Source organism: Podarcis bocagei (assembly GCF_964188305.1).
Source record: "Podarcis bocagei genome assembly, chromosome: 17".
NCBI classification, from domain to species: domain Eukaryota; kingdom Metazoa; phylum Chordata; class Lepidosauria; order Squamata; family Lacertidae; genus Podarcis; species Podarcis bocagei.
Window position 1 is genome coordinate 5,141,843 of NC_138143.1, and position 24,856 is coordinate 5,166,698.

Sequence of the window (24,856 nt, forward strand, 5' to 3'; positions counted from 1 at the left end):
TGGAAAAGACCCTGATGTTGGGAAAGATGGAGGGCACAAGGAGAAGGGGACGACAGAGGATGAGATGGTTGGACAGTGTTCTTGAAGCTACAAACATGAGTCTAACCAAACTGCGGGAGGCAGTGGAAGACAGAAGTGCCTGGCGTGCTCTGGTCCATGGGGTCACGAAGAGTCGGACATGACTAAACGACTAAACAACAACCCCGGCTATCTGGCTGGGTTTCCCCAGCCACTCTGGGTGGCTTCCAACAAAGATTAAAAATACATTAAAATATCACACATTTAAACTTTTAGTTTTCCACCAAAAACCTTCAGGGCAATCTGAATTGATACACCAAAGTTTTGACTGCAGCTCAGACAGTGAAGTTTGAAATCACAGAAATATTAGTAGCGCGCTGATGCTACAGAATGCAATACCCTTCGTTAGGTCAATTGTGCTCACCCTGCTAAAGACATCTGTTTTGTAGCCCTGAATAATGTGTAAAATGTAATCAGTGTTTTATGACCACACAGAGTATGTCTTAGAGGGTGTTTATATTTTGGCATGTAGTATATATAGTGACTGAACTACAAAACATATCTTCTACAACCATGCTCATGTTGCACTGCATAGGTACCACAAAATCAAAGTTCCTCTAGAGATGCCACAGTATTCAATATGTCCAGGATAAGGATCCTGCTTCCCACTCGTACCTGCTTTTTTGGCTCCCTGGGTGGAATTGGGGGCTGCTTTCTCTTCTTTCGGCACCAGCTTCTGCATATCAGCTTGGCCAAATTCACAACCTGAAGGCAAACTGCAAGCATGGAAAGGTAAGACACAGCCACAGGTGGCACTCATCTGGCAGGGCACGTTAGCCTACAGCACCGTAGAAAAACATTTAGCAATATGGAGCAAGGGGATGCACTACCCTTCATGCATGGGGCACAGAAATGAAGGATCACAGACATCTCTCTAGTCAGTGCTGAGCTGTTTATGCTCCTTGGGCTAGATGAAGCCCTCTCCACATTTCCATCTGGATTCTTGCGTTTTCCTCCCATGCTTTTGATCATTTTAGCCACATCAGCTTTTAGAATGATTGAACAAGTCTGGCTAAATAAGAACTGAAATTGCTGAGTATGCTCCAAAGCTGCTAAATGGAATCTGGGTCAAAATTCACTTAATCTACAGATGAGTTTTCCCCAAGAAACTGACTCTAGGTATGATGGACAAGAGAAAGCTCCTTGTAGCCTTTGCTTGCCAAGGGAGCATGTACTAATGGCTTCTACTTTACCATATTATGTTACACATAAACTCCTTAAGGGACCCAAGGAAGGCATGCATTTGAACAAGACTAAGACATTTAGCTCTCTTCAGCCCTCAAAATTCTTGTCTGCCAAATGACTTCTTGGAAGACATTAACCTGGCTGCTACTGATTTCAAATTCTGGGAGTAAATGATAAAACTGTCCACCGCTGCCAAGCCCAAGCCTCTCAACCACCAAATGCTCCATACCTGTTTGGTGTACACAGTGACAGCAGCACCGTGCTTTCCCACACCAGGGAACAGTAGAGTTGGCTCAACTTGCTCAGAACACTCAGGCCCAACTGGGAACCCCACTGGTTTACCGAGATGGCTCTGATCTCACTCTGTAATAGAAGAGATTGCTCGCTGTTAAGTGCCTGGACTACATTCTGCTGACAGAAAGCAGCGGCCAGACCAGGTGGGTCATTAACAAGGTGTGGGGGCTGCTCTTACCTGTCCTACCCGGCAGGTATGTACGAACATCATGATGTAAGCATGGGCAGCTGTCAGGGCATGAAGTAAGGGTGTGGCCTGGGCTGAGAGGGTGGCATCAGCCACATTGCCAGCACATGCCAACTCCCGCAGCAGGACCGAGCCACCAGGCGCCTCAATGGGCCGGTGTAGAGGCTCCAGGGAAGACAGGATGGAGTCCAGCTGGAGCAGGCCTTCCTGCAGGACCTTCGGTTCATGAGATAGCGTCTAAGGTAGAAAAGATAAATAGTGACATCCATTAAAGAAGGCTCAGTAAGTGCAGATCTCTGCCTCAAAACCACCCACTATACCAATCTCTGGTTCAGGATGTTCATTTTACAGTAGTGGCCTGTGGATTACTGAATACCTAGCAGCACTCAGAAAGTATTCATCACTTTCTCTCAGGGAAATATTGGAAACTTTCCTAGCTGTTAAGGCCACATTGTTAACATTTAGTGACTTAAGGCTAAATACAGATAATGTTTCCCCACTAATCAAGCTAGTACCACCAGCTTACTCACTAGCCCACACAAGGCTAAGCAACAAGTGCGCAGACTCGCACTCCAAACCCACCCACTAAGCTACCATGACAGAATTAGAAGAGCAGTGGCTGATCATATTACAGTTCAGATGTGGTTTCCCCAAGTCAAGAGATCACAGCATATTGATCACTGCCTGCTCAAACTAATAGAGATGTTGAGCTCCTGCAAAGAACACGGTAATCTAAATTATGTGGTTTTATCCCTGATGGGACAGATGTTTAAACTCATGCCACAACAGCATCCTTGATACATGACCTTTTTGGTCCCTTGATCTGTTTAGGTATTGCTTAGATTGGCAGAAGCGGACCTGGTAAGAAAAGTGGTGCTATGTAGATAATAATAACAACAATGACAACAATAACTTATTTCTTGTTCCTAGCCCATCTGACTGGGTTGCCCCAACCACTCTGGGCGGCTTCCAGCAAAATATAGAGGAGCACAACAAAACACCAAACATTAAAAGCTTCCCCAAACAGGACTGCCTTCAGGTGTCTACAAAAAGTTATAGCACGTCAGGTACACTGAATGAGAAAAACAAAACCCCTAAAGTTCACTGCTCCAAGTAAACTCTGTGGATTTCCAAGTTTAATTATTACCACTCCTCAACTGTCAAAGTTAAACTGGCCTTCCTGAAGAGAAATGAATGTGATGATTGGGCTAATCATGGATCTAGAAACAGGTTGCAAGGTAAGAAAGTCTGTAATATTGGCACACTGAATGAAGCAAAGATGGTGGGAGATTGTGGGCATGTGGAATGATATTGGTATACAAATGGGCACACATATTCTCAGAACAAAACAGCAAGTGCTGAGAATGACCCGACACAACTGCATGTCAGTAAGCGCTATTATAAATGCACATCTTCTGCATAAAAAGGCCTTCCAACACCCAGAAGCCGAGCATAACATTATACCCAGAGCTTCAAGGAAGTGTCGCTACCATGGATTGCTGAACACCAGAAGGCTGTATAAGGTGCTGCCACAGCTTATTCACCAGTCAGCATTTAAAGTACTGATTGATTTAGCTTTGTCTTGTTTCTATGAATGCACAAAGCCCCTTTCTCCAGCACACATCCCATAATACACCTTGGTTTCATGCAGTTGACACATGCTCTAAACTAACCCAAACTGGATGGCATCTGGTTGGCCACTGTGAAAAGAGAGTGCTGGACTCTGGGCCACAAGGATTCCTCTTATGTTCTAATATGGCCTGAGATCCAGGAATCAAGTACCATGTCACTTGCCAGGTCTTTTGGAGACAAGCAACACTTATGAACGTATCAACAGTCACTGCAAGCAAATGTTGAATGTTAAAGTGAAGAACTGGGTTTCAATGAAGTGGAGGCCACAGCCTATTTGAGACTACAAAGACTTGTAAGCAATAGATCATAGCAAACAAATAGGATGGTAAGGGTGTTGTTTGCTTTCCCTGCAACCCTCACCAAGCATTGTTTGAGGGGAGGGAATAGGCAGAGTCTTTCCAGCAGTGTGTATATCACTACTAAACTTTTATATGTGGTGGCCCTGCATCATTGCTCAGAGTTTATACAGGGAAGCCTTGACAGCCAGACTATGTCACCTGGACAGACACTATAAAAGAATGAACTTGAATTAGCAGCTGTACATTTGCTAATCAGCATCAGCTGAGAACACTCACTCAATGCTTTTGTTATTTTAAGCTTCTATATGCAAAGCTGGAAAATGAAAAATTGTTGGTTATTTTGCTGAAAGTAAGAAGTCTATCTATGGAACCAATTTGACAGTGCTTATCTAGGAAAAACTGGCTTTGGTTTGTATTGCTTTGAGGATTAAGAAGATTTTTGGCACTGCTACTAAAACTACAGTAACTGGTTTGTTGATTTTTTACTTCCTTGATCATTGCATTTATGTCATGTGGTGATGCAACATTAGCGGATTTGCCTGAGGAGCAATTTCATCAAAAGGGCTCTAAAATTGCTTTTGATCAAGTAGTGGTTCTGGTCACCTAAAGTTTATTATTCCTTGATCAGTTTAACAAGAGCAGGAGCAGCATAAAAGACCAGTCTTAATTTCTAAGGGGAAAATGCTATGCCTCAAGTCTGTTTCCAAACAGTCATTTCTGATCTAGGGCCACTAGGGCCATTCTTGATGTGTGCAGTGTCTGAAGGAAATGAACTCTAAACCAACAGACAATGAGGCTGCAGCTTAGTGAGTTCTGGCACAAATTAAGCCCCGGCAGAGACTTCATGCAATTGAGATCCACATGATGACCAGTTTATGAATACTACTGCACATGCCAAAATGTGGAGCTGCCACCACATGGAATCACTGTCACCGTCGGACATCTTTTAATTGCTTCAACTAATTCCTGGCTTCTTCCAGAGAACAGGCTGCTCTTTTAAACTAAAGTAAAATGTTTCATCAGAAAAACCAGTTAAGGCTGAGTGGCCTCTGTCCTAAAAAGAAACTAAGCATTCTGTAACAACATAGCCCAAGTTCCGCAACCCCAAAAGCTGAACTTTGCAATTGGTATAAATTCTGGAACCCAAGCAAATCAGCAGGGTTTGTTTTGCATAATCATGCAGTTTAAACTGTTGAAGCATAAATTATTCTGCTTCTGAAAATCATATGGAATAGCCAAGAGCTAAAACAGAATGTTAAAGCTCTGTTCCCCAGAAACGTTATCCTAGCCCTTCTGATTTGAGGTTTTACCCTCAAAACGTTTCTTTAAACCATAAAATTGTTGCTGCTCTCCCAACTCCACCCCAGTCAGTGAAATCAAATAAAAAGCTGAGATTCTTAGGAAACATAATTCTTCAGCTGGTACCGTATTCTACAGGTTTCCCATGCTCCTACAAAAGAGTTCTACAACTCCATCCAGGTGACAGAGTCTTGAGACACTGGCCCTTCTCTGGCAATACACTAAAATTATGCACAAGACCACAACGAATGCTGGGAGAGGTGCAGAGGTCCTCTGCCAAGCTACATTTCTCAAAAAGCTCTATCTCCAATTAAAGGGCTTCTTAGCCCTTCAAAAATATGACCTGTTTGCTGTAATGACACAGTCAACAGGAACGTCTAGGAGATGCATTTTGGGGTGGGAGTAGGAGTTAAAGAGTAGGATTTCCAGAGGCTTGTGTGTACTTCCAACTTGATGGCAGTGATAATTACCTTCTGGAAAGGGAAATGTTGTATTCTCCTCCTTACCAATATGGATTTGCAGACTCCAGCCACAGCTTGGCAGGCTGCTGAGGTGGGGAAGTCTATAGGCAGGTTGGGCAGGCCCAAGATGGTGACTAGGGGCAGCAGGCCCTTCTGATTCACAAACTCCTGACAATGGTCATCTGTTGTATTGTTGCTGAGGATGGACTCCACAAATTTCATCTGGGAGACAGAAGAAGGAGGGTAGGGAAGAAAATAATCAACACTTCATACAAAAACAGAAGGTTGGGTAGCCTACACCCAGACCAAGGCCAAATGGAGAGTGAAGCATGGAGAGCTCTCAACTCCATAGTTTCTTAGATTCTATGACACACTCTCTAAATCCAAATTCATCCATCTTTCAAGAGGCAACTACGTAAAGCCAAAGAAGGAGTGTTTTCTTGGTCCAATATCCTCACAACCCTGTGATAGATGGGTTCCAAGGCTAGCTGCTCCAAAAAAAGCAATCAGTAAAGCAAAGTTTACTTTGACATTCCAGGTTTAATTAAAAGGAAACCACTCTCTCTCTGCAGATAATCAGCAAACCTGCAGTATCTTTTTTTTATTTAACTGATATGTTAAGAAAGTGAATATTACATGCTCAAACTCCTACCTCTTAAAATAATTCTATAGCTGGAAAAAAATGATAAAATATTGCTATTTTGAACATGTATTTGTGTCTTTAAATAAGACCAACACCAAGCAAGTTCAGGAAGCATTACTGAGTGACAAAACTGTGGCTACAAGAGCCATACAAATTCATTCTAACAACATGGCATGTGAGGCTGGAGACAAAAAAGGTGTCAGCCAAAAGAGCTGGGGATGCCTGAATATCTCCCTAGACCAGGGGTCAGCAACTTAAGGCCCATGGGCTGGAAGTGGCCCACGGAGGTCATTTGACCAGCCCATGAGTTGCCGCCAAACTTAGCTGCCTGCTCACGTGCTGCGCTAAACTGGTGCAGCGTGGGGACTCGCTTCCGCGGCACCGAATACTGCGTCTGCACATGCGCAGACACCGAAAATCATGGGGGGCATAAGCTCACACGGGCGCGCAATCCGGCCCACAGAGGGATCTCCGCAGGACCCATCTGGCCCAGGCAAGTTAAACCTTGCTGACCCCTGCCCTAGACACACTGAAGCCAATCCTGCCAAGGTATCCCTCAAGGACCACCCACTAATAGAGAACTTACCACATTAAGGATGTAGTCCATGAGTGGGATTGGTATCCGTTCTTCTGTCCCGACCACCCTAGATGGGGGGAAAAAGCCCATTACTGCAACCATATTGTTCAATACAGGCCTCCAGACACTCGATTTTGGGTTGTATATATGTGAGCTAGCGGTCCCCTTACAGTATTCTCCCCCAGCTCCCAATCAAATTTATCAGAGGGCAACTGCACGAAAGACACTATCAAATTTTTTGCTCACCTTTCTTAGTCCTAGACGCGCAATATCCAGCTCCCACATCCCAGGTTTTATGCAAAGCTGTCTCCTATTAAGGTTTCCCAAAAAGATAAACTGGGAGAACAAAAGTACCATCGTTCTCTTCCAACAACAACAAAAATTCCAGAGGGCAGCCCTGCGCCAGGACTGCGGCAAAACCGCGCCTGAAGCAGTCCAGAATGCATCATGGTGACAAAAGATACCAGCATTGAGGAGACACCAGAAAAAGGCAAAAGGAGGGGGATAACTGTGCTGCCCATCTTGGCTGCTGGCCTCAAATTGGATTAAAGATGGGAATGTGGCAGGGGCCATGAATGGTCGACTGCCAGGCGCCATGGAGTTCTGCAGCAAAATGGAGCTGGGGAGGAGGAGAAGGAGGGGAGGGAACAGTTGGGCAGTGACGTAAAGAGCATGCTCGGTGCAAGGTTTGGTCGGAGAAGGAAGAGAAGAAAGAGAAGTCTGACACAGGCAAGGAGGGGCCAGGCAAAATGCTTGGGGTGGATGGGCGGGGGGGGGGGGGAGAAAAGTGGAGGATACTGGGACCTCTCCAGTCTGCACCAGGCACCTGCCACATGGCAGCAAGCAAGCCAAAAGGAAATCCGGCCCTGCAAGTTTGGCCAGAAGAAACATGGCTGCCTCCCTGAAACTAGAAGGAAGTTTAACTGTTTCTAAACCGCCACGCACACAGGTCTGTTCTCAACTAAGGCAATACAAAGAAACAAATGCTTAATTCAAAACAGTCTACTCTAAACAAGGATCCTCAAGCCAGCAAACAACTGGATCCAGAGCTTCTTAAGCCAGAAAACTCCCTATAAACCAGAACTGCCAGGGCAAACTTTTTCCCAGTGCCTGAACATTCTTCCTCCACCCACCCACTCTGCAAAGCATCATGCCATCTCGGGGCCAGCAGGTTCTCAATGCAGGACCGCAACTACTCCTCTCTCATTTCCCCCGCGGCATTACCCAGCATATGGCACACATACAAAGTACCACATAGCCAGGAGTTTATGGGGTTAAGAAACCCCATAGACAGGAAACTTCAGAGTTCAGAAGTTTACAAAGAAACAGCTGGCAGGCACTCAGAAGCTGCTGCAGAGCTTGCCAAAGCATTGCAGAGCCAAGAGTCTCTGAGTAAGGCCTTCAGCGCAGCTGGGATCAGGGTGCCAGGGAGCAAGCAAAACTATGCCAAAAATGTTCAAGGCGACCCTCCATCCACCCCAAATGTAATCCTGCCCTTTGCTAGTGCAATAGGGGGCTCCTTGTCCCAAGAACTAATGCAATCATTGATCAAAACCAGTTCGATGAAATATGTATTGGCTCAGGGACCTTCTCTATAACTGGTTTTGCCAAGATCTCAGCATTCTACCTGTAAACAGTCAGCAGACTAGATTTCACGAGCTCAGCTACAGACTTTCCTCAATCTATGTCATACTCACAACAAAACACATTAAGTACAGAATTCTAGTCACCAGAAACACATTTTAGTGATAAAAATTATTCCTCAGCATCTACACAATCATGAGGCAGAGCTAAAGAAAGCAGACTGATCCTATGAATGTTTACTTATAGTGTATGTTCTACTGAGTAAAATTGTTCTCACTCCCTTGTAAGTCTGCAAAAGACCACAGCCCAAGTCTCTTCTCTGTAAAACAATCAAACATAAAACTCCAGTAAAAACAGAAGGTACCTGAAGCATCATGTTTCTAGGGTTCTACCACATTTAGGAGGGGAAACACAATTCACACACCACTTACTACATGGCTGAGAGAATTTAGTTTCACTTTCCACAAAACCTGGCTTATCATGTCCTATGAACCAGGTATCATGGTGTAAAAAAGGAATGAGGAACCTGTGTAAAAACAGGATTGAGGAACCTGTGGTTGCACTACATGTTGCTGCACTCCAGCCCCTATCATACCTGGCCACTGGGCCATGCTACCTGAGGCTGACTGAGTCCCATAACATCTGGAGGGCCACAGGTTTCCCACGCCCTGGGCTAGTTAAATAAGACAGTTTCACAGTCCATGGTTTGAAGTTGGCTGGTTTACACAGAACAGGTTTTTAAAAATCACAATCTCTGATTTATATGTAATAAGTCAGGTTTTGTGAAAGTGAAACTAAACCCTGTAGATGTCCTCTGGGGTGAGAGGAAGAACACAAGCCCAAGGCTCACAGCAGCTCCTTCCTGTCATGTTTTAGTCACATGGCCAATCTGAAAGCCCAGTCGTGGGATTAAGCAGGTTTATCAAGGTTTGAAAAGATCCAGCCACGTTGTGGTCCTTGGTAAGTTATAATTTGGGAGTTTCTCCAAAGCAATGAGTACTCTGTGTTGATGCAATTTTTAGAAAGCACTTGCAGATAGGTTTGGTCATCTGAACGATCAAAAAAAGATTTAGTCAACTGACCAAATAGTGGTTAACTGTGAAAGTATTAATTAGAACAAAAACAGAAAGATAAACATATTTTATATTTATACTAACTACAAAAACAAAATTATCTGTTAATGAAATAATAAAGTTACTACCATATTTAAAACAAAAAGAACTGTAGTGAATTATAACTTTCAATCATTTGAAATGTGAATTCGCTGAACTGTTCTCTAGCTTTTATCCCGAACACCAGGATCAATCTATGACTACATAATGAAATAAAATCCCAAATAAAGTATAGCAACAGCAACCAACTAAAAAGTAGGTTTTTAATGCAGTTGTGCTAATTAGGCAGCTAGTAAGTTCAACCATTGTGGCTTGATGAGGTATGTGATTGTGGTCAAATGATAACAGATAGCAAATTTATAATGTCTAATCTGTCAATTGACTGGCATGCCAACCCTACCCATAAGCTCACAAAAGCCAATTTCTCCTAGTCACAAGCCAATAGAATTATGAGCACATTCCCCAGAGAAAAATTAAGCCTGCCAGGAGAGCAGGAAGATTACACATGCACAGCACAGAATGAAACTGAGAGGAGGAAATTAAATATTCCCACCCACTCTCACTTGCAAGTGAATTTCTCTGAAAGCCAGTGCTGCTTACTTCCGAGTAAAATGTATGTAAGGCAGGAAATAGGTAAGTGAAGAATCAGCTTGCAGAAACAAGAAAGAAAAGCTAACAGTACCACTTTGACTGAAACCCACCTCTGGGTTCTGCTGTGGTCCAAGTGATCTTTATAACAGCTTCACCCACCCTCTTTTCTTAGAATTGTGCTTTGTATAATACAGGGGTAGGCAACCTAAGGCCCGTGGGCCACATGCAGCCCAATCGCCTTCTCAATCCGGCCCACGGATGGTCCAGGAATCAGCGTGTTTTTACATGAGTAGAATGTGTCCTTTTATTTAAAATGCATTTCTGGGTTATTTGTGGGGCATAGGAATTTGTTCATTTTTTTCTTCAAAATATAGTCCGGCACACCACATGGTCTGAGGGACGGTGGATCGGCCCATGGCTGAAAAAGGTTGCTGACCCCTGGTGTAATATATCACTTCAATCACATCTCAGGGCTATAAATCCAGAAGCCCACTCTACCATTCACTGGCTATATTATGTTCACTGCCTAGATACTCTGTTCATTGTGTGGCACTGTAAACCTACTAAATAAACAAATGCAAACCATGAATCTAAAGCGTTATTTGTGAATCTGTGGCCTGCTTCAATACCAAACAGGTATTAAATGTTAGCAACCTTGTATTGAAGGGTCAATATCACAATAATGCTAAACAGTAAAATGACCATGGTCTTATCCTGTCTTGATTCAAAACCACAAGGCAGGCATGAACAGCAAGACAAGTCAACATACACTCAAACAAATGCACCATTTCTCAAACACTCTACCAAAAATGCTCAAAGGAATCAAACTTTACTCTTATGAAGGGCTTTTTTCTTTTTTGCAACAGTACACTTCACTAAATGAGTTGCCTCAAATTCTGCTTTTCCCTCAATGTAGTGATCATAGCACACAGGAAAATGCATGCTTTGCTAACACACGAAGAGCTATGCAAATGCATTTTCTGCTGTGTACAATGTACTTGCCAGTCAACATGGGTAACAGCTGCCCAAGTACATTTTCTGCTATATGCAGCAACCTTGACAGTTATGTGAAGCACGTTGACTAGGATCCAGAGAGTTGCTTCAGCTTACTCAGAGAACCTCTGCTAATCCAGTGGGATGTAACTTTTGTATAGCTTACCCGTCCCAACACACCCCGTGCCGGCTCCAGCTGCTCTGAAACTCTCCGTTTCAAAACTAATTGCCATGTGGCATGTTGGATTGCCACTGAAGAAAAACAAGACCCCATTGGATTCATGGAATTAACTTAATGGGTTCTTTGAACCATCACCGTGCTCTTCCTAAACATGAAGGGCAGCCCAGTTGTTTTGCCAAGCCCCCCACCCACCCTACCCTCAAATACAGGTTGTTTTCAAGCAGCTTTAAAAACTGATCAGAAAGCAAGTGCAGGCTAGACTTTGCAGCAAGCCACCATTCACAGGATTGCTGTATGTTACTTTTAGCCTCAGCTACTCACTGCTGGCTGGATTCTGCTTCACTCTGCTGCGTGGCATTGAAACTCTGCATAGCTTGCACCTCTTCCTCTTCTTCATCCTCACTGGAGGCCTCCTCTGCTGCATGAGTTGAGCGAGGTGGTGGAGCAGTGGCTGTTCCATCAGCCTTCTGAATGGAGGGCTTCTGGCAGATGTATTTAGGGTCTCGGCCCAGATTGCAGATTTCTTCTAGTAACTGCAGAACAGTGAACAAGCATGTTGGCATGGAACAGGTTCTTGTTAGGACTTCCAGAATACCAGTCTAGGATGTTATTCTCCAAATAAGACTGCATTCAGGAAAAAACAGTGTAAAAGAGGCAACATCTAGGTGCACAACTTGGGAGGTTGGCAAGATAGAGACACAAACAGCATAGGAACCATTCTGTTCTGTTTCCTACCTTAATTATGGCTGTAGTAGCATCTGTCTTGAGTGTGGGCTGGTGCCTCATGAGCTCATCCACAGCACTTCCAAGATTGGAAGCAGTGTCCCCTAGAATGAACACCGGGAAAGGGGAGCAAATTAGATTTACGCTATAAAGGACTGTGGTACTTGGCATAAACCAGCCCAGTCAAGTAAGTAACAATTTATTTTTGTCCTCTTAGTCTACATAACTCAATATTCTAATGAAACTTAAAAAAAAAAAAGGTTCAGTGTTGCATGAAAGGGAAACAAGGTATAAGGGAAAATAACAGAAGGCCAGATGGTAGTAACAGCTAATTTCTAGGTATGACTCTTTTGCAGACACTGTGTGAGTTTTCCACCTATTAATCTCCAAATCCATAAGCCTGGAACTTGCTTTCATAAAAAGTTAGCATAATATTTTCAAGAATACCAACTTCTACATGTGGTGTTTAATCTTCAGGCACGAATGTCTTTATTATAAACTGTGGGTGAGCATAGATAGGAGATGGAAAGTGAGAATAAGATCTTGTTTATTCTCTAAGATCCCCTGATATGCTTCTGGATTGCCTCTTGTGTTTGGAGCAAAGAGGAGACATACTGTGGTCTCTCCTTCATGCAAGTTGGGTCTACAAAGGTGGCAGGTGGAGTTACTGTTCCATCCAAAGGCCTTCCACGTGCAGAATGCCAAAAGGTTCAATCTACACAAAACTGTCTGGAGATTTTGGACACTCAATGCTATCTCTCCTTTACATCTGCTTTCAACGAGTTAACTAAGGTTCCGAACTGGTGTCTAAGGTGATGAACTGGATGTGAGTAAACAAGCTGACCAAACAAGATGGAAGCACCGTTGGCTGGGTATGCTACTAATTCAAGATTGAGTGGGGTTGCATTTCTTTTTAAGAATCAGATATGGGTCCCCACAGGTCAAAAGAATCTATTTTTCTACACAACCACGGCAGCCCGAGTAGTGTATGTTCCTTCTGTTCACTTTCTGTTTATACATGCTCAGCCTCTTCTACACAGAACACATTCCTTAAACATGCCCATATTTCACTGGATGCCAGCATTGGACACCCATCCTTCCCTCCATTCTGAACACTGCCACACACAAGAACAAGGATATGGCTGGCGATCATCACTTGAAATTTAAAAATCATTTAATGTATCAACACGATTAGAGTTATTAATATTGCAGATGTTGTATAAGGGATTATTATTATAACCAGAATGCAATTGACACTAAAAAGATTTTGGAAAGCAGAAATAAAGAAAATTATCAAATCATCAAATCAAGCATGCAGGGGGCCACTTTAAATTATATAATTCAGTACTTGAATGATTGGTATTAATAATTGTATTATAAATTGGTATTGCTATAATGAGGCTATTATTGGACTGTAATTGAAAACTAATAAAATTTTATTCCTAATAATAATAATAATAATAATAATAGTAAGGATTGGCAACTCTTGCTGTAACTGATAAAAGTATGCCAAATACATTACATTTCTAAGGCTCCATCAATGATGGAATGAAACCTTTCAGATTCATAGCCATCTCATTTTGTTTGCTGCTAGTACAATTTCTGGCTGTGATTACAAGATCACCCACTGTGAAGACAAAGATGCCAGGTGGAAAGCTGCACATTCACGTGTTAAAACACCACAAGCAGCACAACATTGGGTGCTGTATTAAGTCATCAGGAAAGTAGGATTCTGAGGCAGAAAAACTGCACTTCCATTCAACTTAATCATTAGAAATGGTAAACAATAGAAGCTTGTTTTCAAAAGGGAAATGGGGAATTCCTCATCACAGGTTGTTAACAGTCCACTTTATAAGAATTTCACCTAGGAACAGAGCCGACATATGAGCCATAAAACACTAGGATTAATTTGTTAATTAGACTGGATAATAGTAAAATTCAAAACGATTTCCAAAAGTTAAAATGGGGGGACCCCCTCTAGTTGTCTCCAGGGAGCAGGATAAAACAAACTTTTCCCTCTTCCACGTGACAGCCCTTAATATATTTGAAGATGGCTATCTGGACCACGGGACGCGGGTGGCGCTGTGGGTAAAACCTCAGCGCCTAGGACTTGCTGATCGTCAGGTCGGCGGTTCGAATCCCCGCGGCGGGGTGCGCTCCCGTCGTTCGGTCCCAGCGCCTGCCAACCTAGCAGTTCGAAAGCACCCTCGGGTGCAAGTAGATAAATAGGGACCGCTTACTAGCGGGAAGGTAAATGGCGTTTCCGTTTGCTGCGCTGGCTCGCCAGATGCAGCTTGTCACGCTGGCCATGTGACCCAGAAGTGTCTTCGGACAGCACTGGCCCCTGGCCTCTTAAGCGAGATGGGCGCGCAACCCCAGAGTCGGACACGACTGGCCCGTACGGGCAGGGATACCTTTACCTTTACCTTTTTATCTGGACCACAGGATGGTGACAAGTAGGGAGAAATGCCCAACACAAATGGACCCCGGAAGATACTCACCAAGTGGATCTGAACTGCGACGCCTCCTCATTGCTGGGAGGTAGTCTGGTGAGAGCAACACTTTGAAGAGGCGTTCAAAAGGCTGACACTGAACGAAGGATTGGAGGCCCCGGGCATTCAGGCACAGGGCACTGAAGACATTAGGAAGGGAGCCCAGAACTTCCCGTGTGGCTGGGACCTGTCAGGAGAGACGTGCACCGCAATGCCAAAAGGGTCACAAAGTTGCACTTGAGCTATAAAAGTAACATTTCTTTATAAACGACTATTTGATGCAAATGAGGCCTAACAACCTAACACAAGGGTGGTTAGACTTCAGGCTTGTCAGATCTACTTTGCTTTTTCAGTTCTAGCTACATGTCCTTGTAGATAAAAGTTGTTTATCTAATGGAGCAAAGTTGTTTAGCAGATGGAGACCATGAGAATCCCTGAATGAACTTGGGCCAGTCAGAAACCCTCAGCCTAGCCTATCTCACAAGGATAACACAAGGTCAGTCGCCTTGAGCTGTTTGGAGAAAGAGGAGACACACATAATCATGGCTACTCCATGGAAGATCTTGAAATTCTGAAAAGAGGTTTGCCTCCAAGCACATTCTGAGCCTAGGAATTTGCCCCCAGTACCTGATTTACATGGAAAAGACAATTTGTTGCTGCTATTCTTAATGAACTGGGAGTCGGAACCTTTTTCCAATCTCCTTCCTATCACACAAATCTGCCAGCAGATCCTGATCAACCATCTGCTCACCTTTGGCCTAACGTTACAAAATGCAGTGAGATATGGCATAAAAGCAATGTGGGAAAAGAGGAATTTTTATGTGGAATGGGGAACCCATTCTTATGTATAGGAGCCAGAGAACTCTCTTAACTGAGTTGAATGACTTGAGAGAAAAATAGTAGCTTCAAGGGACTACGTTGAGAGAAAACAATATAAACAGGAAAGCAGAGATTCAAAGGTGGAAATTGGAAAGAAATGGTAGAGTGAACTGACTGAGCAGGAGTGTAAATAAAGTGGAAAGACGAAATGGGACGTATTTTTCGCCCTATAGGACGCACCGGCCCATAGGATGCACCTAGTTTTTTTTTGGGGGGGGGGGAATAAAGGGGAAAAAATTATTCCCCCCCGCCGCCGCGGGAACTCCCGCAGGGCTCCCTAGGTTGCGGATATCTGCCCGAAGCGTGGGGTGCTCTGCTTCAGTGCGCCCCGCGCTCCAGGCAAGCAGGCTGCTATCCGCAGCCTAGGAAGCCCTGCAGGAACTCCCACGGGCTCCCCAGGCTTACGGATAGCTTCCTGAAGCCTGGAGAGCGAGAGGGGTCGGTGCACACCGACCCCTCTTGCTCTCCAAGCTTCAGCGAAAGCCTGCATTCGCCCCATAGGATGCACACACATTTCCCCTTCATTTTTGGAGGGGAAAAAGTGCGTCCTATAGGGCGAAAAATACGGTAAATCCACGTATTTCCACATTCACCCTCCATTTGAGCAGAATAAAAGAGTAGCTGAGGAGATATGTCAAAAAAGTAGCACAAGTGCAATTCCAACTGTGCCATGAACCCCTAAATGGGCCAGCAGAGTAGACTTAACATGAACTATATGAAGTGCTTTTATCAAGTATATTCATTTACGAAATGAATTAGATTGCAGTGCCAGAAATTAGCAACTGCTGGAATGCAAAATGGGAAGTGTAAAAATTACTAAGACTTTCAGCTCCCAGATTAAAAAAACCAACAACATGAGGCTTTTATAGGAACACAGGTAACAAAAATAATAAAACTCACGTCTTTTATAAGGAGAGCATGCAGCATGACATCTGTTAGGCCATTGTCCTGTAGCGAGGATAGCAGCGAAGGCTCTTGGAATACAAAGACCGTTACCACCTCAGTGGCTGTCAGGAGAGAAGAGAGAATGAGGTGAGTCACTGACCAGTACAGGTCTTCCTAGGCAGGACAACTTCGCAGCTAGGCTGAGAGATGACACCTCCCATTACAATGGCCCATTCCCAGAGTATGCTGTCACTCCTGGGAAGCAAATCAAGAGGGATGTGGTCCAGGGAAACCAGCTAAGAAATGTATTATTTATTATGCATGAAAGACACACTTACCAAGCAAGAAGAGTGATGGCCCATAGTATTCTGCATTGCTGATGATGTGCTTCAGAGAGGTAGGCAGAGAGCCATCCATCACTGCAAGGAGGAGACATAATGAATAAGGCATGGATAATGCAGTAATTACATAAAGCTCTTTCAGCAAAGTTTCCACTAAAAATGCTGCACCAATAAGTTTTACTTTATCACCTTTATAATATGCAGAAATGTACAAAATATTCACTCTGTACAATTTATTCTGGTTTTACTAGTAATGGTAAAGGACAAGGAGCTTCATAGCGCAATTAAATCCCCACCCCCAAACCACCAGAAATATTATTCAACAACTCATTTGGCTTCCAAGGATGTCAGTAACTATTCTCTGCACGGTTCCAATCATATCTTTACAATAATGGGCTAGCAAATTTCTCTGGGTTTAAACAATGAAACTGGGATTCTAAGGAAGTCACATTCCACCCCCAGTTCCACATTTTGTGGTTTGCTTTGCACAAGATTAGACACTGGTGACTATTGCTGGGAAGTTCATTCCACAGAACAAGAGCAACTTCCAAAAAGAGGTCTAGTGTGACATTTCACACTTTTATATCTGTGTAGGATAGAAATACAAAAGTCACCAAAGAAAGCTAATGAATTCTCAGATTTCCATTCAAACATAACATTCACCATCTGAGATGTAAAATTTAATAAAAAATATTTACAAAAAAATAAAGAAAAGAAAGCTAATGAATTCAGAGAGATCTGTTGCCCAAGTAGAACCAAACTGGAGGAGGATGGAAGCGTCCCAGGAGACTCCTGCCTTTAGTTGTGTAGCCACCAGCATTTACAGGCTACTATACACCACAAAGAGACAAGCATCTTGTCATTATGAGAAGATGGTCAAGGGAAAAGCTGGTTCAAGAACTGCGGCTTAGCCCAAATGCTAAGGCAGTCTCTCACCATGCCGTATGCCATCTGAAAAAGCTGGGTCCTGGATGGCCTTTTTCAAGAAGTTCAACATGGACTTGAGAAGTGCTGCTCGCTGAGGGATACACTGAACTCCTGGAATAAAGAAGGAATCCAGAAAATGAAATCAATCAATGGCAAACACTCCAGTGGTACAACAAAAGCTATTTTATACAAGTCAATACGTACCACTTCGGGGTGAGACTACCATGTTTGTGCTGCTGCTGCTGCTGCTGCTAGGAGTGATGGCACTTGGGGCCCTTGTTTCAACCACAACTTCTTGTCGATGTTCTCCAGAGGTGGAAGGCCCAGGGCTGCTCTCCATGGCTACGTCAGAAACTAGAGAAATGGAAAGATATTTTAAAGGAAATAATTGGACTCAATTGTGCGTGGGCGCTGGGGAGGGAGAGATATACAGTATTTTTTGCTCTGTAAGACTCACTTTTTCCCTCCTAAAAAGTAAGGGGAAATGTGTGTGCGTCTTATGGAGCAAATGCAGGCTGCGCAGCTATCCCAGAAGCCAGAACAGCAAGAGGGATTGCTGCTTTCACTGCGCAGCGATCCCTCTTGTTGTTCTGGCTTCTGAGATTCAGAATATTTTTTTTCTCGTTTTCCTCCTCCAAAAACTAAGTGTGTCTTATGGTCTGGTGCGACTTATAGAGCGAAAAATACGGTACTCTGCATAAGACAAATTAGCACAGGCCCTTCACAAGTTCCACCCTATGTCTGCAAAGCTATAGCTGTTGGAATACCCTATCTTTCATTTAGAAGCTGTATCTTCTCTTTGCCGACACAAGATGACAGTAGGCATGACTTCTTTATTATCATTTTTCAAAACTCAACAACCTACCCTGCCCCAGAGCAACAGACTAATAGTACTCCCTATTCATTCTCTCTACACCATGTATAATTCTATCTTGTCTCACCCTACCTCACCCATTTTCTAAAGCAAAAATCCCAGAGGATCCCCCAACACTCAAAAAGTGCTGAACCAACTCTGCCAAACCACACACCCCAACAAAACTGGCTAAGCATGTCAAATCTGCCATCTATGGAGAATGCATGAAGTTTACCTTTCATCTCACAATTCTACTTAATTCATTTTATTTCAAAATCCAGTTCTTGAAAGGCAGCAGAAGCATCCCAACTGTATCTAACATGTAACATTTTAGCTATAGCTCTATAAAATATAGGATTATTAAATCTTTAAAACGTAATAAAAGCTAACAGAAATACATCAAGTTGCAATTAAAATAAAATCCAATACTATCAACAGATACTGTTTCTGTAGATTTTCCTCTCTACATTTATTAGTTCAGTAAGCTATAAACATCTCTGTAAAAGTAACCAATAGCTCTTCTGAGATACCTTCTATGTCTGTCTCCATCTCTTCACCCTCCTGTGTAGTGGTAGCAGCAGGTCTCTGGATCTTTGGCTTTATTACAAAGGGACATTCCCTCCGACACAGGTCTGCCTCATGCTAAAACACAAAGGGACCTATATGTAAAAAGAGCTTTAAAACAACCTGAGTAGAGTTAACTGAATCACTGGTATCAGTGATGGTGAACTCTGCAATAAAAATAAACAATGGCTCTGAAGTCAGGCCTACATGAAGAGTATGCAATGAATAGCAGCTGACACAAGAATAAAGGACAGCTACCTCTAGTCTATAGATGAAGATGGAGAGGCCGCTATGAGACTGGAAAGCTGCCATGTCTAGGTTTGTGATTAAGTCCACCACACGGACTGCTCTGGTCACAAAAGTGATCTGGTCCTGTTCATCTCCTAAGAACTTGATCACCTGGGAAGAAAGATGTAAAAGCAGACAAGAACATGTGAATGCAGGAGCCACAAAAGTGATAAACCCATGGGTACAACAACCCACCATTTTCAACTGACACTGGGGAGAATCCAGAATTTCGAAAGAAAACGCCTAAGAAGTCTCTTGCATCAGATAAATGGTTCATCTAGTCCAGCATTCAGTTCTCACAGTGGCCAACCAGATGCCTCCATGTGAATGAAGCAGGACCGAGGCACAATATAACTCAACTCTTCCCTTCTCAAATTCCCCAGCAACTGGTATTCAGAGGCACGCTGCCTCCATACTGGAGGTTAACATATGGCCATCTTTGCTAGTAACCAGAGGGGTGCCATAAGTTCGGAATTTCCCAGACAAAGTCAGGATTCATCCGCTGAAAAGGGCACCAAGCGCTATTTTCAAAAGTTGGTTAAAATGTCCATGAAAACCCAGGTGTGTGGCAGCCCATGTGTTGGGGGAGGGACGGGGGGAGGGAAGCTCAACAACTTGTAACAACTTTTGTGTCCAGATTTTCACTTCTTGAAAAACTGGCAGTGATCTGCCCATGGGGGGGCGACCAAAGTTGTTGAGCTTTTTTAGGGGGGCCAGGCCAAATTTGTTGAGTTTTTGGGGGGGGGACACCATAAATCGCTTTAAAAACATTAAGCAATACACCACTCTCCCCTCGCCTCCAACACAGTGCTTAGACGGGCCTTCGTCCCTGTGACCACTCCCCTCCGGTCGAACTGTTGCAGGAAACCAGAGGCCAAGTGCCAGGAACAGCCTACAGCCACCTGATCACATGAGTAAACTGGCATGGCCAGGGATCCGTGATCCTGCCCAAGTTAACTTGTCGCAGCCTGCTGGCTGGGGCTTCCAAAACACCCATGTAGCAGGGTGGCGGCGGCAGCCGAGCGGCAATCGACTCTCACCATAGAATCATAGAGTTGGAATAGACCACAAGGGCCATCGAGTCCAACCCCCTGCCAAGCAGGAAACACCATCAGAGCACTCCTAACATATGGTTGTCAAGCCTCTGCTTAAAGACCTCCAAAGAAGGAGACTCCACCAGGTCATGACAGCACACGTGGGGATGCTTTTTTCCCCCCACGGAGGAAAATGAACATGTTTGATTTCTCAAAGGGCAGCTACTATGCCTAATCTCAAATGCTATTAAATCAGAGCTTGGCTTGACAGAACAGGTATTTCAGTTGAGACAAACCAGATACACATATGCATGCATGCTTTAGGCTCCAATACTTATGAGCCAATCTTTTCTACTCTTAGATAGTTTCTTGGCCTCAACAGCCCAGAAACTGGGCTTCCCTATGGCTGGCATTCAAGATTTACCAGTTTTAATTCAATAGAAACAAATTGGCAAACATCTGTAGTCTAACGGGAACAGCAGCAGCAAGATGTGGAAGCAAGGGACAGAGAAGGGTATCTGTACACACAACAGTGCTCCAGTTTTCTGGACAACAGTCAAAAGAACTGCATGTCCAATTTTTGTCTGACCGGAGTCCAGCAAAAAGTTCTCTAATTTTTTGGAACTGGCTGCCTTACTCATTCTTCTGAGCATACATTACCTTCAGTAAGGCCTCCATCATGCCACAGGAGACTAGAGCTTCACCTCCTGCATCATAGCTTGCCAGGTGATACAAGAAGGAGAAGAGTGCTGTGGCAAACTGATGTGGATATGGCTCCATGGAGGGATCTGGGAAGAGGGAAGGAAGCACCATTAGAATACAACAAGCAGAGACTTCCGGGTCAGCGCCATCGACTAATGGCGGATTCCCTCCGAGCTCCGGAGGGAATCGGCTCTGTAGAAGACGGGTCTTGCCGCGGCGGTGACGTGGGGACCCTCAGAAACCACAGGCGCTGAAGCCTGTGGACTTGGTGACTCGGCGGGCACCATTTGCGCCCCCCGACCCGCGAAGGAGCCTTTTTAAAGGCTGCGGAGCGGGGGACGGGGAGAGGCGTGGTCTGAAAGTAGACCGCTTCTCCTACGGAGCGAAGCCGCATGCCATGGCCGGAGAGCGCTGACTTATTTCTTTGAACATTTGGACTTTAAAAGTAACAACCCGTGAGTAGTACGGAAATTGGAACTAATTTTTTTTTTCTGAATTAGGCACGATCGGGGGAGGTGCTAAAAGGAAGTCCGTCTCCCCTTCCTGTAGATAAATTAAAGCAAGAAGTAGATAACTAAGGTCGAGAGAACATTCTTCTCTTTATTGGATAAAAGCTACTAATTTCACGACTTGGCAGTATAAGTAATTTTGCTGGAGGATAAGAGTCGATTTTAAGAGCTGAAGTGCAACCCCCCGGGACCCGGGAGCGATCCGCGAGAGAGCCTGTTGAGGAGACATAAAGAGTTTGACAGCTGTCAAATTAGCTGTCAAAGTTGAAAAAAAAAGAAAAATTGGCTTCTGTTATCTTTGCTGGTTATTTTTGTTACAATTTGATTTTAAACTGTTGAAAACAAAGAATAGAAACAAATTAACTTGACTGTTGGTTTGGAGTTGGAAGGAATATTGAGTAACCAGAATCCCTCTAGAGGGGGTTCTGAGTCATTACAATGGCTGCAGGTGGAAAAATACAGGCTGAGCTGGACAGAATGTTTTTTCTCTTGGGAAAGTTACAAGGTCAGAGTGAAGCTTTGGCTACAAATGCTACAACTTTGAATTTAAAAGTAAACAAACTTGCTGAATTTGTCAAGGACTTGACTCAAGAAACCCATGCAGCTGAACAAGAAGAGATATGTGCTGTTTCAGAGGAGTGGGAAGGAGGAGCTGAAATGCCACAGACGATAAAGGAGAGCCAGAGGCCTGCTAAGATGGATACTAAGAAAAACAAGACCTGGATGATGAGAATTTGGTTTGAATCGGAGAATGAAGAATGGAGGGTTCTCCCTATGGGGAGATCTGAAGACCTATGGATTACAAATCTGATCAAGGCGAAAGTTGGAGCTTTTGGGACATTTGGACTTAAAAGGAACAAGAAACAAGATTTGGGCTCCACTTTTGAACATGGAGGGCTGGTTGGAAGAAACATAGACCCTATAGGGACAGAGCTTCTCCGAGACTTGATGTCTAATATAAAGGACTACCAAAAAAACCGGCAGAGAGGGACTGAGAGAGATTTGAGGGCCTCGGACGTGAGATCTCCAGGCTGATAGTTGATAGACTGATGGACATTTTTGGGGGATCGAAACCGGGAAAGGGGGGGGTGAGAGTTTTGGAATCCAAAGGGTGTATAATTATATGTTCTCTCTCTGTTATTTTGTTTTGTAATTAATATAAAAATTGGGAAATTTGTGGAAGGGAATCTGGGTCGACCTTAGAAAAGGGTGTAAAGAATGAGTATTGTTGTTTAAATTGAGGTCTATAAGTTAAAATTGATTAATTAAGATGAATTAAGTATAATAATAATAAGGTAAAGTTGGGGACAAGAACTTGCTGAGCTAACTATTGGAATTGGAATACAAGAAGGGGAGGTGTGGGGAAGTCAGGGAAAGATGTTAAGAAAATAAGGATCCGAAACTATACTTGTTATTTGTGTTGTGTTTGTTTGTGTTTTTGTGTTTGTTTAAAAATTTGTGAAACTTTAATAAAAATGTATTAAAAAAAAATAGAATACAACAAGCAGAATACAACCGAAATACATGTGAGATCTAGAAATACTTGCCGATCATGGCCTGTATACAGTTCCGGACTAGGACTGGCAAAAATCCGTGGTAGGAGGCAGTTCCAGTGCAATCAATAATACTACTGAGTTTTGGAGTCCTCTCCAAGTGCACAATGGAAGTTAACGTCCTCAGTGAGGCGGCTTTGATGTCCTGTCAATGAGAAATGGGGAGATTAGGGATTTAGCTCCGAGGAGAATCGTGTGCTATACTATAATTTATAAATATCCACACATTCAGTCAGTATCAAAGGAAGCTGAATAGGCTAGTGACAAGCTCCAGGGAAAACGGCAGAAAAAAACTCTAGAATCTTTACAGTCCAACCCAATGCCGATACCTTGGGAAGGAACTAAGGTGAGTAGCATTGAGCTAGCTTTCCTTACCAACAAGTCTGGGCAGGAGAAGCAGGTTGATAGATGACGTACCATTAACTGTTTATCTGTTATCTGCAGTACATCCACTAGCTCCTCTATCAACCCATTGTATAGAATGCTGTTGGCGGATTCCTGCAAGGCATTTGAATACACTGTGGAAAGAGAGAGAGGCTTTGTTAAGAATTTGCAGCAGGTGACAGACATTGGGGGGGGGGGACGGACAAACCTATCCATTATTTTAAGTGACACATAGCTGGTTAATACAATTATGGTCTCTGATCCAGAAGCACAAGCTTCTACTGTACAAGCTATGTCCAGGTGCTCCAGATCAGAGGAAGAAAGCAAACATGGTTCTATATGGCTTTGTTTGGCTTCCCTCTGGTCCTTGCATTTGTTAGTCCACAACCTAAAATTCTCATTGCTATGAACATAACCACAACCCCACCAACTGGCCATGAAGGAACAAGCATTTAAGTCAACTAGGCCTCTATGAAGCAACATCACAAATAAGCACAATAACATTTGTTCCCTGGCCTGTTAAAAAATTAGGGGGTGGGAAGAGACTACAGCTTTCAAAGATGGCAATTTAGTGTAAAGTTCTTTATTTTTCTCAGACTACTTAAAAACCATCTTGGCTTGGGCTTCTCTCCTATGTTTTTAATATGTTTATGAAACTGTTGGGAGATGTTTCACAGAATTTGAATGGTGTATCATCAATATACAGGCAACAATTAATGCTTGCCCTTTTTGCAGATCCATATGGGGCAGTGAAATTCCTGAATTGGTATCTGCAGCTGTACTTAAGTAGGAAAGAAGCTTACAGCAAACTTAAACTTATCTCATTGACAATATTGTGGTGTTTGCTCCCCTGTTAATCTTGGGGACTGGGAATAGATCTTATCTAGATTCGGGGGGTGGGGAGAGATCACAAATTAAGATTGTATCTTAAGATACTGCTGCTTTTATATATAAAGGTGGCACTATGACAAGTAGTACCTTTTTACCAGGTACAACCAGTTATGCCTTCTCTGTAGGAGCAGCAGACATCTGCACTACAGTAATTTCCATATTATATTACTGTAATATATTCAGTTTGGGGCTACCCTTGAAAGCTGTTCATAAACTTCAGTTAGTGCAGCAGCCAAGCTAGTGGCTGGGACTGACTATTGTAGGCATAGGCAAACTCGGCCCTTCAGATGTTTTTGGACTACAACTCCCATCATCCCAAGCTAGCAGGACCAGTGGTCAGGGATGATGGGAGTTGTAGTCCCATAGCATCTGGAGGGCCGAGTTTGCCTATGCCTGAACTATTAGAATCATCTCCTTGGTACCAAAAGATCTCAGCTGGTTACCGGTTAGTCTCTGGGAAATAAGTCAAGACTTGATAGCTCTAACTCATCCGGGTCTAAATACTGATATATAGAGAGCACAGGCTGACATGTCCAGGGCCAAGTCTTTTTTCAGCAATGGTAGCTACACTGTAGGATTTCCTTGATACACAGACTTGCTCACTTCATTTGTTGTGAGCCACTACATCTATCAGTTAAAAAGCAGCTTGAATACCTAAGTAAACTATGTGACTCAAGAGTCCCCAGAAATGCATAGTACAGGCGTTCCCCCGCCC

At 43.6% G+C, this 24,856-nt stretch overlaps 1 protein-coding gene across 2 annotated transcripts in view; it reads right to left on the minus strand.

Moving 5' to 3' along the window:
* Positions 1-24,856, minus strand: part of HUWE1 (HECT, UBA and WWE domain containing E3 ubiquitin protein ligase 1) — a 99,554-nt gene that overhangs the window by 43,733 nt on the left and 30,965 nt on the right. The window contains exons 12-28 of one of the 2 annotated variants that reach the window (XM_081175634.1): positions 23,242-23,384; positions 22,861-23,011; positions 20,763-20,890; positions 19,039-19,179; positions 18,747-18,858; positions 17,568-17,717; positions 17,373-17,474; positions 16,434-16,514; positions 16,111-16,217; positions 14,341-14,518; positions 11,852-11,943; positions 11,438-11,649; positions 6,665-6,722; positions 5,445-5,657; positions 1,736-1,981; positions 1,493-1,626; positions 694-794 (exon numbers count right to left, since the gene is read on the minus strand). In XM_081175634.1, coding sequence (XP_081031760.1) covers positions 694-794; positions 1,493-1,626; positions 1,736-1,981; positions 5,445-5,657; positions 6,665-6,722; positions 11,438-11,649; positions 11,852-11,943; positions 14,341-14,518; positions 16,111-16,217; positions 16,434-16,514; positions 17,373-17,474; positions 17,568-17,717; positions 18,747-18,858; positions 19,039-19,179; positions 20,763-20,890; positions 22,861-23,011; positions 23,242-23,384 — 2,349 coding nt within the window. The remainder of the gene's footprint in view (positions 1-693; positions 795-1,492; positions 1,627-1,735; positions 1,982-5,444; positions 5,658-6,664; positions 6,723-11,437; positions 11,650-11,851; positions 11,944-14,340; positions 14,519-16,110; positions 16,218-16,433; positions 16,515-17,372; positions 17,475-17,567; positions 17,718-18,746; positions 18,859-19,038; positions 19,180-20,762; positions 20,891-22,860; positions 23,012-23,241; positions 23,385-24,856) is intronic. The other variant, XM_081175635.1, reaches the window with a different exon arrangement.